The sequence below is a fragment of the Equus caballus genome, chromosome 4 (genome assembly GCF_041296265.1).
Source record: "Equus caballus isolate H_3958 breed thoroughbred chromosome 4, TB-T2T, whole genome shotgun sequence".
NCBI lineage: Eukaryota > Metazoa > Chordata > Mammalia > Perissodactyla > Equidae > Equus > Equus caballus.
The window spans coordinates 96837595-96853658 of record NC_091687.1 but is presented as its reverse complement, the minus strand read 5'-3'; the positions used below and the strand labels follow the sequence as shown (position 1 = coordinate 96853658).

Below are 16064 nucleotides of genomic sequence, written 5' to 3'. Positions count from 1 at the left end.
TGTCTCATAGGATTTTTGTAATGACTAAATTAAACAACAGATGCAGAGTTCCTGTCACTTAGTAAATTGGTCATAAATGTTAGTTTCTGTACTTCTGCTCTCACACCCAAATACTGTACAGTACAAACTGCCCCACCCCCGTGGCTGATGAATATGCTGACATTAGGACAAAGATGAAGCCTCTGAGAAGAAGTTGGGAGAAGTCTAGGCAATGTGGGGAAACAGCAGGGCCTCCCAGGGAGTGGGCTGCAGGTCAGAAACCAAGGCTAGACCTAGATGTGGCCAAGTGAAGCTGGGTTCTAGCTGAGTATCACAGAATCTAGAGGAATGAGCAGTTTGCCTGAGGATGGAGATGAGAATGCAAAGTGAAACTGGGCCCTCAGGCGGGCAGTGTGTGCTGAGTGGGCTCTTCCTCTAGGCTTCAGTGTCTTAGGTGGGCTTGGAAAGCCTGGACACTCAGAGTTCCAGGCAGAGGGGTCCCCATTGGGCTGCCTGGCTGCCTTTAGTGATTTAGAGGAAAGGTTCACTTCCAGGCCCTAGGAAGTACCCCACTCCTCCTCATCTAGGACAGGGCAGGCACAGGGCAGGTGTGAGCAATGCTGCATCTTGCTGGGTTCTGGAGAGGGGCAGAGCCCTCATCTGTGACCCTAATTTGGCCACAGGAGAGGTACCATAGTCTTGGCTCCGTGTTCAGGCTGTCTGGCCTAGAGCTAAAGGGAAAGCAAAGATTCTTAATTCCCTCTGACTAACAGGTGTCAGGCATCTCTGGGCCAGAGGGCAGAACCTGTCTAGTGGTCAGGAGTTGTCATTTTCAGTTCCATGTCAAGAGGATCGTTAGTGGCAATGGCCAATGGAGTGAGGATGCTTTATGAGGTAATGAGGTTCATAAACTTCTCATAAAGCTATAAGGGAGGGGCTTTCTGCTTTGGGCAGGAAGCTGGGCCCTTCTTGCTGTAAATTCTTTTCAGATTCCCCCTCCCATGGGGGTTGGGAGAGTGATGAGGTGGAGTCTTTGTCCAGCTGCTGAGGGCTTGGATGGTGGGGCCTGCTGGGTAGCAGTTATCTGAAACCACAGAACCCAAAGCAAGCAGAGAGCTGAGGTCAGCCTTATCAAGGAGTGTCCAAAACACACTAAAAGCCAGGGACACCGGGTGGAAAAAGCAAGGAGAAGGCCTGCCTGAGAAAACAGCTGGGAGAGAGGCTGTAGCCAGGGTCTGACCAGCTGCCCTTGGCTTCTCCATGAAGCAAGGTGCATGGGAGGGGTGGTTGGATTTTAAGGGCTGGTGCTGTGGCTGACACCAGTCGGCGATTCTGTGATTTTTCTTATGAGGTTCCACATCTAGATCTGAAGGCAATTGCAGAGGGTTTCAGAAATGCCTACGCACAGGCAGCAGCATCTGAATGTGACTTTTAAAGATTAATTCTTAGAGAATAACTTTTACCTAGATGTTTACATTTTGAGAAAAATCGTTACCAATTTCAATAAGATGATTTTGCAAAGTCACTTGCATTTCTGTTTACTAGTGACAAACAACTAAAAAATAATAGTGGCAACAGATAAATGTTTAATATTTGGAAAATGAGTACTATTAAAAGAAAGATTTTAATTCTCAATAAGAAAAATAGAACAGACTTGAATAAATGGAGAGATATTTTATATTCCAGAATCAGAAGATTTAACATAATTAAGATGATATAATATCCAATCTAATTTATGGAGTCAACACGAATTAGATTCTTAATATGATATTTTACGGAAATTAACAAAACCATAATAAAATTTCTATAGAGAGAAAATAGTTAAGCACACTAAAGAGTTTTTTGAAAAGGAATAAGCCAATGATATGATAAATTACTGTTAATATTTAAAATATGGTGCAAAGCACGTTTAAATTATGTAGTATGGGTTTCAAAGCAGAGCAGTAGATTGATAAAATGCAATAGGGATTCCAACAGTTCTAAATTTATTAAAAGGTTAACACACAATAGTCCAAGATAACACAATAATAAAAAGGAATCCTATTTAATATACATTAATGAGAAAAGTTGACATAAAGCACTGGTGTTCCCCGACACCACTTGTCATAATAAGCTCCAGATGTTTTAAAGAATTAAAGTTGAAAATGTCTCCTTTAAAAATGAAACAAAATGTTATAGCTATCCAGCTATGGTGGAGGAATTAATTTCTTGGTATTTTAATAGTAGGCTAGGTTATGAATGGCAAACTGGAAGGATCTGATCATATAAAAATTCAGCAACAACTTTAATAAGTTCTTGATAAAAAGGGAAAAAGTGAAAAACTGTTTGAAATAAGGCTAAGGATTAACATCAAAAAATATAAAAAATATACATATAAAGAACAATTATAAGTCTGTACATCGGTACCCATTATCCACTAGATAAACAGTTAAAGGATATGAACAAATAGTATAAGTAAAAGGAACTATAAGCATCAAGCCAACATTTGGGAATATTTCAGTCTTGCTAAAAACTAAAGTTAAAAGCATAAGTCTATTTCATAACTATTGAAGGAGCAAAAGTGATAAAACTCCATGTGAATGTCTTTGCAGGGAAATAGACACACTCACAGATTGCTGGTGTGTGTTCTAGAGAGCAGTAGATCAAAATGAAACTCAAGCTGCCAAGAAAATTATTGTGTCCTCCCAAAGGAGTAAATCCCAGGAAAATAATGTAAAAGAAAGGTTGTTTGTATAAAGGTAATTGTAGTCACACTATTTATAGAGTGAAAATCTAGTCATTACCTAACCACCCGATAATTTGATAATGGTTGTGCAAACTAGAAAATATTAATATCCCATTATATTAGTAACTATTAAAACCACGAATCTGAGGACTTTGCGTTATTATAGGTAGCATACATGAGTTAAAAAGTGTAATGAGTGTGTTATGTGGACATTGATAACTATCAAGTTACGCTTGTCTAATGAAAACATCATTTCTATTAGGCTTTCTCAAGGATCTAAATCAGTGCTTCTCAGACTTTAATGTTAATAAATCATATGGGGATGTTGTTGAAAGGCAGATTTTGATTCAGTAGGTCTGCGGTGGGGCCTGAGGTTCTAAATTTCTGATAAGCTCCTAGGTAATGGGGATGCCACTGGTTTTCCCACAATGCTTTGAATAACAGCGATCTAAATCTCTGCTATTCAGTATGGTAGGCATTACTGTGTGTGGCTATTCAAATTTAAATTAATTAAAATAAAGTAAAACAGCACTTTTAGTTCCTAAGTCTCACTAGCTATATTTCAAGTGCTCAGTAGCCACATATGGCTTCCATCTTGGAAAGCTCAGATTATACAACATTTCCATCATCACAGAAAGTTCTGTTGGACAGTGTTGACCTAAATCATCAATGTCTTAGAGTAAAGAGGATTTTTATTTCTTTTTCTGTGGAGTTGTTTGAAATATACAATTAAGAGCTTGTTCCATTCCTTTGTAGGAAATCTTATAGGTATACATTGGTGTGTAAGACACAGAAGAGATAAAGCAATGAACAATTTCATAGAATTAAAATGTTTGATAAATGGAATTCTCTTCCCATTGATTTTATTGTCAGTCCATAGATGTGTTATCTCAATTATTCCTTGTCTCTCAGTGGGCAATCATTTCCAATAAATTAGTTTCAGTTTCTTTGCCAATTTTTTTCTCTTCTCACATTATTAATATATACTAAGAAGAGGTACTGTTTAAAGAAGCATTGCAATAGTTTAAAGCATAGATCCCCCCCATCTAGCTGTCTCATCACTTTGTCTTTTTAAAGTATGTTCTTGGGGCCAGCCCCGTGGCCGAATGGTTAAGTTCGCACGCTCTACTTTGGTGGCCCAGGGTTTCGCCGGTTCGAATTCTAGGCACAGACATGGCACCACTCATCAAGCCATGCTGAGGTGGCATCCCACACGCCACAACTAGAAGGACCCACACCTGAAAATATACAACTATGTACCGGGGGGCTTTGGGGAGAAAAGGGAAAAATAACATCTTAAAAAAAATTAAAAAGTATATTCTTTAAGTAGGATCAAGCTGTGTAGATAACAAAAGATATGGGCGTTGATCTTCAATGGCTGAAAGTTCCCTGGATGATTTCTTCTGTGAAGTGGAAACACTGACAGTTGTCCTTTCTTCCAGGAATTTATGCAAATATTCTCATGATGTTCTCTCAGAAGAGAACTTCAGAATCCTGAAAAATCATGAGCTCTCTGGACTCAACAAAGAGGAATTAGCAGTGCTCCTCCTCCAAAGTGACCCCTTTTTTATGCCTGAGGTGAGTTATGATTTCTTAGTTTAAAAAGTAGGGAGAATATTGGCAGCGTTGTGTCATAGATGTGTTGGAATAGGAGCAGACAAAACGCGTAAGTTAGCCTCAGGGCTCTGCAGAAGGCAGTCAAGGCTGTTGCTGAGTGACCTAAGAGATTCCAGCAATTTCCTTCCTATTTGAAGTTTTATAAGAATTTGCCTCCTCCTCTCGGCTGCTAGGGAACCCTGTGTGAGCTTGTGTGATCTGAAGATATGCTAGGAGGACTAATTGATGCTTTACATCGGGGCAGCCTCCTGGAAGAGATGGGCTTTGAATCGAGGTTTTGGAAGATGACAGGGTGTATTGTTTGAGGCTAAGCTGTTGTTACAAAGAGACCCCAGAATGTAGTGATTCAAATAAAATATAATTATCGCATCTCGTTGGCCACAGCTTATCACATGGTCACACTGGAGGCTGGGAAATGTAGTTTCTGGCTGGGTAACCATATGTCCAGTTAAAACTTGGAAGCTTCTGTCACTAGGAGAAAGGTAGGAACAATGGTGGGTAATTAAGAGTCTCATCCATTGGCTTGAGAATCAGAGGACGCTGTTTAAAGAATGGTATCTGACCATTCTGAGAAAAATCTTTGAGTAGAGAAGTTAGCCTCACACTGAAAGAGACGCAGAAGCATAATGGAAGACCCAAGTGGAGTGGGTGGAAGAGATGGAGATATGATAAACAAGGCTGAAATTCAGGTGCACTTTGATATATGACAATATAGCTATTAGGGACCTCTGGAGGGTTAAACATGTTTTGACTCTAAGCTCAGTGTGTTTCCCTGAGGACCTAAAAAACTTAGGACATGAAGGGTGGTTTTGCGTTTAAAAAGCTCAGGAGAGGGGCCGGCCCGGTGGCGCAGCGGTTAAGTTCGCACGTTCCGCTTCTCGGCGGCCCGGGCTTCGCTGGTTCGGATCCCGGGTGCGGACATGGCACTGCTTGGCAGCCATGCTGTGGTAGGCGTCCCACGTATAAACTAGAGGAAGTTGGGCACGGATGTTAGCTCAGGGCCAGGCTTCCTCAGCAAAAAGAGGAGGACTGGCAGTACTTAGCTGAGGGCTAATCTTCCTCAAAAAGCAAACAAACAAACAAAAGCTCAGGAGAAATAGGAATGCAAGGCACTCTATATAAATATATTTGGGGAGGGGGAAGGGAGAAGGAAAATACATCCTATTTCTTCTCCCCACCTCATGCATTCTTTCATCTAAGAACTTGGATTTGTCTCTTTGTCTCTGTTCCCAGGAGCCCACGGTTTAGAGATCTTGGGCTGTCTTTGGCCCTTAGCCTGTGTGCCAACCCTAGTCCCCCATGGCTACCAGCATGAGGAAATGCCTTATACCCCAACCTTGTTAAAGGTCCCCTTGACAAGCAGAGGCATCCCCTTCTTTTCCTTTTTTGTGAAGGAACGATGTAATGAAGACTTGTTATGACACTTGAGAAGATCGTAGACCTGCGGTCTAGTGTTAACTTGGAGGCTTGGAAAGGTCACACATCGGGTCTGAACTCTGTTTCAATTCTCCAAAATCACCAAGGACTTTTTATATCAGGCCCCACATCTGAGTCGAGGCCCTGGAGAATAAGGGGCGTGGCAGCTCTTCCCTTTTCAAGGGAGGAGGTCAGGAATTAGGAATCCAAGAGAGGGTTCCCAGAAGAGCTGATTGACAGAAGCGCTGAGAGGGTCCTCCTGGGAAATGCCCCTCATCCTTTCATCAGAGACCAAAGAAGGGGGCAGTGTCACCTGAGGCTCCCTTTCCCTTTTAAGAATTCAATAGCGATGATTAATGGGTGGGGTGAGGAGGGTCATGCCTGAAGTTTATTTTTAGCTAATAATTTAGTTGCCATTTGCCACATGTCAGGGTTAAGATCACAGCCTGGGAGATTGCACTGTTTCCTGAACTAGGTCTGAGGAGCTAGTTCCTGTAGTGGAAAATCGCCCAGAGCATCACTAGCATAAGTTCTATTGGAAAATACTGGGCAAGAGAGGTCTCTAATGGAGTGTTTTAACTTGGGAGAGTAGGGCGGAATATTTTCACAGGGTTTACAAGGAGGGGTCAGCCAGAGTTCAGCTAGTTTCAAGAATAGTTGGTCAAGGAAGGTCCTTCCGTGCTCTCAAAGTCCTGAGTCTGCCCCTAACTACCTGTGTGATCGTGGACAAGGCATTTCATCCTCGGGGTCTCGTTTCATTTTGCATTTGTTCAGCTAACACTTAGGAGTGCCTGCAAGTGGTAGGCACTGAGTTAAATCCTGGAGGCAGCAGTGAACCAGACACACTCCATGCCCTAAAAACAAAATATTCACACTTTTTCACTTCGCTTTGACCTGTGAGAACATAAAAGCGTCAGGAAAACCTGACTTCCTGGTATATAAACTTGTAAAATTGAAATGTGCTTATTAATGGAGGACATGCTTTCATTTGTTTTGGCTTACTTAAGGCAGGAGCATTCGTACTTAAACAGCAGCATGGTAATAGGAATGTTAATCAGAGCATCATTTGCGAAGTTACTGATTGTCCTTTTTTTGTTTTTTGCTAGAGCCTCTAGGATACTGGTTCTTAAGCTTTAACGTGCATCAGAATCTTTTGGAGGGTTTGTTAAAAAACAAATTGCTGGGCCCCACTTCTGGTGGTCCTGATTCTATAGATAAGGGGAAGGGCCTAAGGATTAGCATTTGTAAGTTTCTGGGTGGAGCTAATGCTACTGGTCCAGGGACCACGCTTTGAGAACTGCTGGTCTAGAGTCTAAATCTAGATAATAGGCTCTATAGCAATGGCAAGTATTTGAATCAGGTTTTAGAAGTTGTCTCTGTGGCTAAATCGTTGTTGCCAGAGTCTAAGATTCCATGTGTTTGCCGCCTAGATAAGTCACAGTGAGCCATGTTGATCTGGTTTACTCAGAGTCTATTGAAACAACTTATAAATGTTTTAATCTTGAAGATTCTTCATATAATGACTCAAACATTTGCATCACATTTTATATTTTGCACAAGACATTCGCATATTTTATTAATTGGCTCAACAACTTGGTTTAGGTAGACGAAGCAAATATTTTCCTACTTTATGGCAAAAGAAACAGAGGCTGCGAGTAAATAAATAATTCAGATGAGGTCACATAGCTGGTTCCAGGGATGCAGAGTTTTAAACCAGCGTCTTCCAGTTCTGCATCATATGGTCTGGCCTCAGTGACAGTATTCTTTTTGCTCCTTTCAGTAAGAACCACATCTCTGTAGAGCTAGATATGTAAATATACCTATTTACATAGAAATAGAAAAATTATCTTATTTAATGCTCTTTTGAGAAACTTTGCCACATTCTGTCTAGCAGAGACTAGATTCTGAATTCCAAACAGTTGCAGGTAAGATCCACATGTCCTTTTAATTGCAGAATGAGTTGATATCCAAAAATGGGCCTTCCTCTTTCGGGTTCCTCTATAACGTAGGGCTCACTTGGGGTCCTGTTTGGTCCTTTCTATAGATGACCATCTTATTTTGATTCTTCCAAAGGCTTATAAAATTCATGTTCTTTTTAGTTAGTGTGCTGGCCTCTTCTGCCCCAAATAAATCATCAACTGCATACAACCCATCCAAGACTGTAGAATACACACGCATTTTTTTCCTCTGGTGTATCTCTGCTTGCTTCCGAAATGTTTGTATACTTGGACTTTCCTTAATGACTATGTGGCAGATTCAGGAAGGTGTTTTGTCTCTGCTGTGCTTTCCTTCTTCTATAGATATGCAAAAATTATAAAGGAGAGGGGCGAAGACAGATTTGCAACCAGCAGCCACCGTGTGAGAGGCTCCACATCTGTGAACACTTTACCCGAGGGAATTGCAGTTATGCCAACTGTCTCAGGTCCCATAACCTGATGGACAGAAAGGTGCTGGCAATCATGAGGGAACACGGACTGAGCCAGGCCGTGGTCCAGAACATTCAGGACATCTGTAACAACAAGCATGGCCGAAAGAAAGCCCCTGGGTTAAGAGGTAAATGCTTTCTACTTTTTAATTAACAGAATAAACAGAAATAAACAGAAATCACAAGGAAAGAAAAACTTTACCTATAATCACTCTACGTCACCACATAAAACTGTTTAGTTTTCTTTCAGACCTTGTCCATATGCATTCAGAATTTTTGCATAATTTTAATCATAGTATGTAGGCGATTTTGCCATTTGATTTTTGTGCTAAGCGCTACTCCCCCTCCACCAGAGTTTTAAAAATGCTTATCATTTTTCTAAAAGCTAATGGTTAAATCTTTTTTTAAGGGAAAAAGGTAACATTTTTTTAGATTCAGTTGTTAACATTTTGTCACAATTGTTTTATCACTTTTTCTCAATATATGTGTATGTATAGATACCCACACACACATAATATATTTGTAGTTAAAGCATTTGAGGGGTGCAGCCATCAGGAGACTTCACACCTAAATATCAGAGTGGACCTCCTCAAAACAAGGCCATTCTCTTACATAACCACAATACAATTAATACAGGAAATTTAGCATTGATGCAAAACTATATACAATTTAATTTATAGTCCTCAGTACTATTTCTTTAAAAATTATTTTTGTTTTTTAAATTGTGGTAAATATAACATAAAATTGGCCATTTTAACCATTTTTAAGTGTGTAGCTCAGTGGCATTAAGTACATTCATGTTGTTGTGCAACCATCACCATCATCCATCCCCAGAACGTTTTCATCTTCTCTGCTGAAGCTCTGTACCCATTAAACCTTAACTGCACCCCCTCCTCCCCCCAGCCCCTGGCACCCTCTATTCTACTTGCCATCTCTATGAATTTGACCACTCTAGCAACCTCACAGAAGTAGAATCATACAGTATTTGTCTTTTTGTGAGTTGCTTATTTCACTTAACATAACGTTCTCAAAGTTCTTCCATGTTGTAGCCTGTTTGAGAATTTCCTTTCTTTTTAAGGCTGAATAATATTCCACTATACGGATAACTGCATTTTGTTGATCCATTCATGGATAAACAATGACATCCAACAATGGATGGATACTCCTACCTGTTGGCTATTGGGAATAATGCTGTTATGATCATGGGTGTACTAATATCTCTTTGAAACCCTGCTTTCAGTTCTTTTGGGTCTATACTCAGAAGTGGAATTGCTGGATCACACAGTAGTTCTATGTTTAGTTTTTTGAGGAACCATCATACCATTTTCCACAGCGGCTGCACCATTTTACATTCCTACCAGCAATGCAAAACACTTTGTTTCTCCACCTCTTTGCCCACACTTGTTATTTTCTGGTTTTGGATGACAGCCATCCTGATGGGTGTGAAGTGATCAGTACTATTTCTTAAGCATTTTCCTGTGTTTAATGGTATTAACAGTTGCCAATTTTTAATGTCTTTATGAAGTGGATGTAGAAGAGGTGAATTTTATAAAGTAAGTAGCATACATAATTCTAAGATTCTGTAAGAGGTAAGAAACAATTACATCTTATATTTGAGAAATGCTTTATAGTTTACACGGGACTTTGACCTAAAATATCTTGTCATTGTTCCTCAGAGCAAAAGCCCGAAGAAAGGCGGGTGTATTATTAGCCTCACCTAATGGATAAGGAAACTGAGACTCAGAAATTTTAAGTGACTTTTATTGCAAGCAGCATTAATTCATTTTTAAGAGAATGAAGGCTAATACTATGAATAAATAAAAGTATGTTTCCTAGGCCTCACACCACTAGAGAGTAGCAGGGTTCATGTGTTCTGATTCCACATGTAATGCTTTTTCCCGCACACCACAATGCTCTCTGAAAGGGGAATATCTGGAGGGGTGATTTTTGGGTAGTTTCCCAGTATAAATTTATTGTATACAAGAGAAATCTTTATTTATGATCACAAATAGTTAATCTACCTAGTTAACTATTTTGTTGACTGGAGGATGTTGGTTTTTACTATATTCCTGCTGCCCCCTGGGTTTGGAAGAGAAAGGATCTCTCTTCCTTCCCTTCTCTGCACACAATAATACAACCCACACCACACACATACACACTCCACACACACGCACACAAAGCACACATACCACATATATATATATACCACACGCATGCATACACCTCACCTATATCACACACACGCATACCACATGCTTCACACACACACACACACAACACACGTACCACATATATAGATACCACACGCATGCATACACCTCACCTATATCACACACACACATACCACACACTTCACACATGCACGTACCATACACAGATACGTGCATTCACACCACACACACACACTTCACGTACTCAGGTACCCTGCACACACCACACACATATATCTCACCCATGGACACACCTCATACACTAAGTATACATATACCACATGCATGCATCTCTCTCTCTCTCACACACACACACACACACAGTACACCACACATAAACATCACATGCATGTATACCACATGTACACACAGACACACACGCTCACTCCTGCCTCGTCTCTGCTTCCTGGTAGGTGTGATTTCTAGGTTCTAGAAAGAAGCCAATTCTTTTTGATATTACTCGCTTAAGCTTGGGCTCTTGAGGGCTAGATGAAGAACACTGGAAAAATGTCCAGCTTAAATGAAATCAGACCTTTACACCATAGTTTCATTCTTTTTGTTTGTTCTAAGGATTGTGAATCCTTAACTTGTTAGGTACACCTATATCTCAATATGGGCAAAATCTAAGTGACTTTTGGAAAATTCTCCCTGATTTGCACTAGTCTGTCTCTCCATTCACCATAGCGGTGAGTGCTGACTTGAACCAGGGGATAGTGGATAGCCCCACTTAAGATTTTGGGGGTTTGGGGACTGAGTCCCAGGAGAGAAGCCAAGCAGAGCCAGGGTCAGTCCGACTGTTATCCTGGGCCACGGGATGGTGCCTTCCACTGTGCTAGCAGAATGGCAGGATCCCTTCACCGTCATAACTGCGTTTCTCAAGATTTTTACACGCCAGATTAGGACAAGTAACTTGGTAGAACTTGGGTGGCAAACCTGGAAAAGCTGAGGAGGAACAGGGGTAAGAAGTCAATCGTGCTAGCACTAATTTTCATTGTTTTGTTTTCTCTTCCTAGCTCCTTCCTCACATCGCAGAGATGCGCCATATAGAGGTAGAAGCAAGAGTAGAGACCGATTCTTTCATGGCAGTCTAGAAATTCTTCCGTCTGCCTCAGCTTCTACTGAGAGGTCCTGCACACCCAGTCCAGACCAAATCAGCGGCAAGGCTCCCCTGGATGATGTACCTGTGAAGGATCTCACCCACAAGTTCATGCATTTGGGGAGTCAGGATTGCCTGCAGCCAGCCTTCGTCTCGCTTAAGCCTTCCAATCTTGGAGGAACAGGTCAAGTGGGAGGAAACCAGAGGTTTGCAGAGAATGGGAGTCCAGAGCGTCTCTTTCGCGGGAATCAAGGCAGCAGTTACCGCACTTCTGATTCAACACCAGGTTCCATCTGGAAGGGCCCCACATCCCAGCTGATTAACAAAGCTGCCAGTGCAGAGATTTTGTTTCCTCAGAATCAAGCTGCCTCCTGCTCTCCTCTTGGTTCTCCACAAATACCAAAAATCATAACCACCAGAAAGAGCACGGGCATGTTTTCTTTGGACGACGAGGGCAGAAGTGGGAGTCAAGATGTCCAGCGTTTTCCGCTTTTTAATAATAATGTTGATGGAATGGCCACAGATGTAACTTCCACAAGATCTTTCAATTACAAAACCACAACCAGTAGACAGAGGGAAAAATCGTTACCCAGGAATCAGGACACTGGAGCTACTCACAGTAATCTCCAGATCACTGGCAAAATTACAGACAGTGATATTTCAGCATTATTTGTTAACGATAAACACGGAGAGAAGAGATTTGGGGCTGGTAAATCTTACCATAACACGCCAAATGGCTCTAGTAAAGTTACAGATGAAGCTACTGAGGTAGCTAGAACCGGTGCCACCAGTTTTGGCTTACCATCGGCAGTCAGAGGGGATAAGGACATGTTATGCTCTGGAAGTCAGAATCTGAGAACCCAGGTCCTGCCCACACCTGGGAAGACTACTGCCCCTGTGCAAGTCAGCACTCTGGCCAAGGGGTCCCCTTCTACACCTTCTTCAAGCAACAGAGCTGCAGCCTATGGGACCCATGGTCAGAACTCTGCCCAAATCTCTGTTACCCCTGCTAATGAACTTTCAAGAAGGACCCCAGGCTCTGCACTGAGTAAGTCACAGAAGGACAAAGAGGGCCCCATGTCTTGTGTCTGTAGCAAAGTGGCTGTGGCTGGTGATTTATCTTTGGATGTTCCCCTGCACTTATGAAAGGGCGTATAGTAAGAGGGTTTTGGTTAAAGGGTAGTACTGGTGCAGAGACTGACATGAAGATGGAAGGACCAACCAGTAGAACCATATGGAATAAGTTGCTGCACTCATCAGGGACAGGAATAGTTTGACCATGGTTTAAGAAAGAAGCATAACTCTCATGTGATCATTAATGTTTATATTCGCTTTTATGGAGGAGGCATGTAGGCCTTCATCAATAACACGTGAATCATGGGAATTTTCTTGAACTTGGCCCCAGTTTCAGATATTCTTTCCCATTGTGATACCGGGTATCTTGATTTTTGGCTTAAACATTAAGATCAGCATACACGTATCCTCTTTTGTTTTATAGATTCCATATCTGACGTTGCGAATACCACATCTTCCAGGATGGATGATCATGACTCAAAGGAAATTTGTCTTGACAATCTGTATAAGGGTTGTCAACGTAGTGAGTAACTTAAGGACTTTCTAGAAACAGAAACTTTATTAATAGTAACATGGTTAACATTACTGAGCGTTTGCTGTTTGTCAGGCACAATACTAAGAACTTACATGCAACCTCTTTAAATTTCACATCGACTCTAGACGTAGGTGCTGTTCTTAACTCATTTTATAAACGTGGAAACTGGAGGCGTAGAGAGGTTAAGACCTCACATGCACAAGTAGCCAAGTTGGGTTTTGACCCTAAATCACCCAGCCAGCCCATGTTCTTCACTACTGCATATTATACTTTCTCCTTTGCAATTCAATTTTAGGTGAAATATTACGCTTGATCAGGGACCCATCTTTTCATATACTAAAAGCAAACAAACAACAAATAATTCCAAAAGACAAAAGTATCCTAGCAGATGCATTTTCAAAGTTTGTTTCCTCTCATTATTTAGGCACTGTCTCTTCTGGGCCGTGGGCTCTTTCCCATTGCTCCTCATGCGTGTACTGAAGAGACATGGGTGCTCCGTATGACTGATGACGTGTGTGTCATTCCAGTTGAGGAGCCACACCTGTTCACTGTCCGGTCCCACCAGGCTTCCTGTAGAAATATTTCCCACGGGACTGTGCTTGGGACGAATTTCTGTCCTCTCCTTCTACCCTGTTCTCACGTTTCTGCCTCTATCTCAGGCCTGGGTATCACACCTGATTTCATGTGCTCGATCACTTAGTGGTCTTAGACTTATTTGCCTGGTGTCCGAAGAGGAAGATTCTGCCCTGTGTTCTCTAAATCACAAGTCTTTAACTTAAAAAAAAATTTGTTTTTATTTTTAATTGTGGTAAAGTACACGTGACGTAGATTTTCACATCTTAGCCATTTTTAAGTGTACAGTTCTGTAGTGTTAGTTACATTGATATTGTTGTGCAGTCTCCAGGACTCTTTTCATCTGGGAAAACTGAAACTCTGCACCCACTCAACCACAACTCCTCCGTTCCTCCTCCTCCTGACAGCCACCACTCTAGTTTCTGTTTCTATGAAAACGATTACTCTGGGTCCCTCATATGAGGGGAATCAAACAGTTTTTGTTTTGTACGTGTGTGTGACACTGGCTTATTTCACTTAGCATAACGTCCTCAAAGTTCACCCATGTTGTAGGCTGTGTGAGAATTTCCTTCCTTTTTAGGGCTGGATACTATTCCAATATTCCACTGTCTGTAGATGCCACATTTTGTGTATCCATGCATCCATCAGTGGACAGTTGAGCTGCGCCTGCCTTTTGGCTATTATGAATAATGCTGCTGTGAACATGGGTGTGCCCATATCTGCTCAAGACCTTGCTTTCAATCCGCTTGGGTATATCCCCAGAAGTGGAATTGCTCGATTATATGGTAATTCTGTTTAATTTTTTGAGGAACTGCCACACTGTTTTGCACAGCAGCTGCACCATTTTACATTTTCACCAGCAATGTACAGGGGTTCCAGTTTCTCCATATCCTCACCAACACTTGTTATTTTCTGTTTTTTTTTTTTTTTATAGCAGCCATTCTAATGGGTGTGAGGTATGGACTATAACAAGGGGCTGTGTGTTTTTGAATCAGCCAAATCTCAGGCAGTGCCACCCTGTGGCTTTCCCTGTGATGTCAAGCCTGCCTCTTTTTGTTTTAAAGTAGTCACACGTCTTTTGGATAGTTCAAAATGATTTAAACATAACAGAGTGCAAATGGTGAAAAACAGAACTACTTTCTATTTTCCTGTATTGTAGACTTATAACATTAATTTATCATTTAGCAAACATTCATTCAATAGCCATCTTTTGCATGCCCAGCCCTATGCCAGTCCTGCAAGGGAGATGTAAGCTAAACAGTGATGTAAGCTTTTCAGTGAATTTGTAATTAAGGTGGGGCATCAAACCATCCGCAAATGAGAAAATTATATAAAATAAGTAGATACATAAATAATAAAGCACAAACTGCCTACTGAGTGCTGGCTAAGGGAATGTGAAATCCAGCTCAGATGAGAACAGAATGAGGTTAGCGAGGCCAGGGTTCCAAGGAAATACAAGCAGGTGTCTATGCTGGAGAGCATTTTGTCTCCATACATCCACATGTGGAGTGCAGAAAGAGTAACTATAAATTTAGAATGATCTGAAATTTCCATGTAGGTAAAGAGACCTTTTGGGGAGTGGGGAATTTTTGTTTTCTGATGAGTCTCCATGAATAATAAAGGAACCGGGAGATAGGAATATGGGGCAATACAAGCAGGAGCCAGCATGAGCAAAGGTACAGATGGGAAGTGTGCTTGCATGCAGGACCGGCAGGGTGGGAAAGGCAGGTCTTTCGGGGGAAAGCCAGCAGTGAATTTGGTTGAATTGCTTAGAACCCCCACTTAACAAACCCTCAGACCTCCTCTCTGTCTTTGTAGAAAGATGCAACAATGTTCACTTCCACCTGCCCTACCGGTGGCAGATGTCAATTGCAAACACCTGGACAGACCTCCAGCCCATGGAGAATATTGAGAAGGCCTACTGTGACCCCAAAATCATCTTGTAAGTTGGTGGCTGGACTCTGGCTTGTGAGATCCACGGCATCATCAAAGGAAAGCATAGTACCAGGCTTATGTAAAGGAGAAAAAACAGTTTTCCTTCAGAATCCTGTTCAAGTTTGAGATAACTCTTGAGATAAGTGGCAAATGCCTGCTGAGTTAACGAAGAAAAAACATAAGCCAAGGGGCCGGCCCAGTGGTGTAGCAGTTAAGTTTGTGTGCTTTGCTAAGGTGGCCGGGGGTTCACCAGTTCGGATGCCCGGTGCTGACTTACGCACCACTTATCAAGCCACTCTGCGGCAGGCGTCCCACATATAAAGTAGAGGAAGATGGGCACGGATGTTAGCTCAGGGCCAGTCTTCCAAAAAGAGGAGGATTGGTGGCAGATGTTAGCTCAGGGCTAATCTTCCTTAAAAAAAAAAAAGAAAAGAAAAGAAAAGAAAAGAAAAAACAAAAGCCTGGTAGATTTTCAGTCA

General features: G+C 41.6%; 1 protein-coding gene across 2 annotated transcripts in view; it reads left to right on the top strand.

The window, feature by feature from the left end:
- The window catches only part of ZC3HAV1 (zinc finger CCCH-type containing, antiviral 1), a 57127-nt gene that overhangs the window by 12494 nt on the left and 28569 nt on the right, over positions 1 to 16064 (top strand). The window contains exons 2-6 of one of the 2 annotated variants that reach the window (XM_005609440.4): positions 4147 to 4282; positions 8038 to 8290; positions 11386 to 12516; positions 12967 to 13065; positions 15469 to 15592. In XM_005609440.4, the coding sequence (XP_005609497.2) occupies positions 4147 to 4282; positions 8038 to 8290; positions 11386 to 12516; positions 12967 to 13065; positions 15469 to 15592 (1743 nt within the window). The remainder of the gene's footprint in view (positions 1 to 4146; positions 4283 to 8037; positions 8291 to 11385; positions 12517 to 12966; positions 13066 to 15468; positions 15593 to 16064) is intronic. The other variant, XM_070265943.1, reaches the window with a different exon arrangement.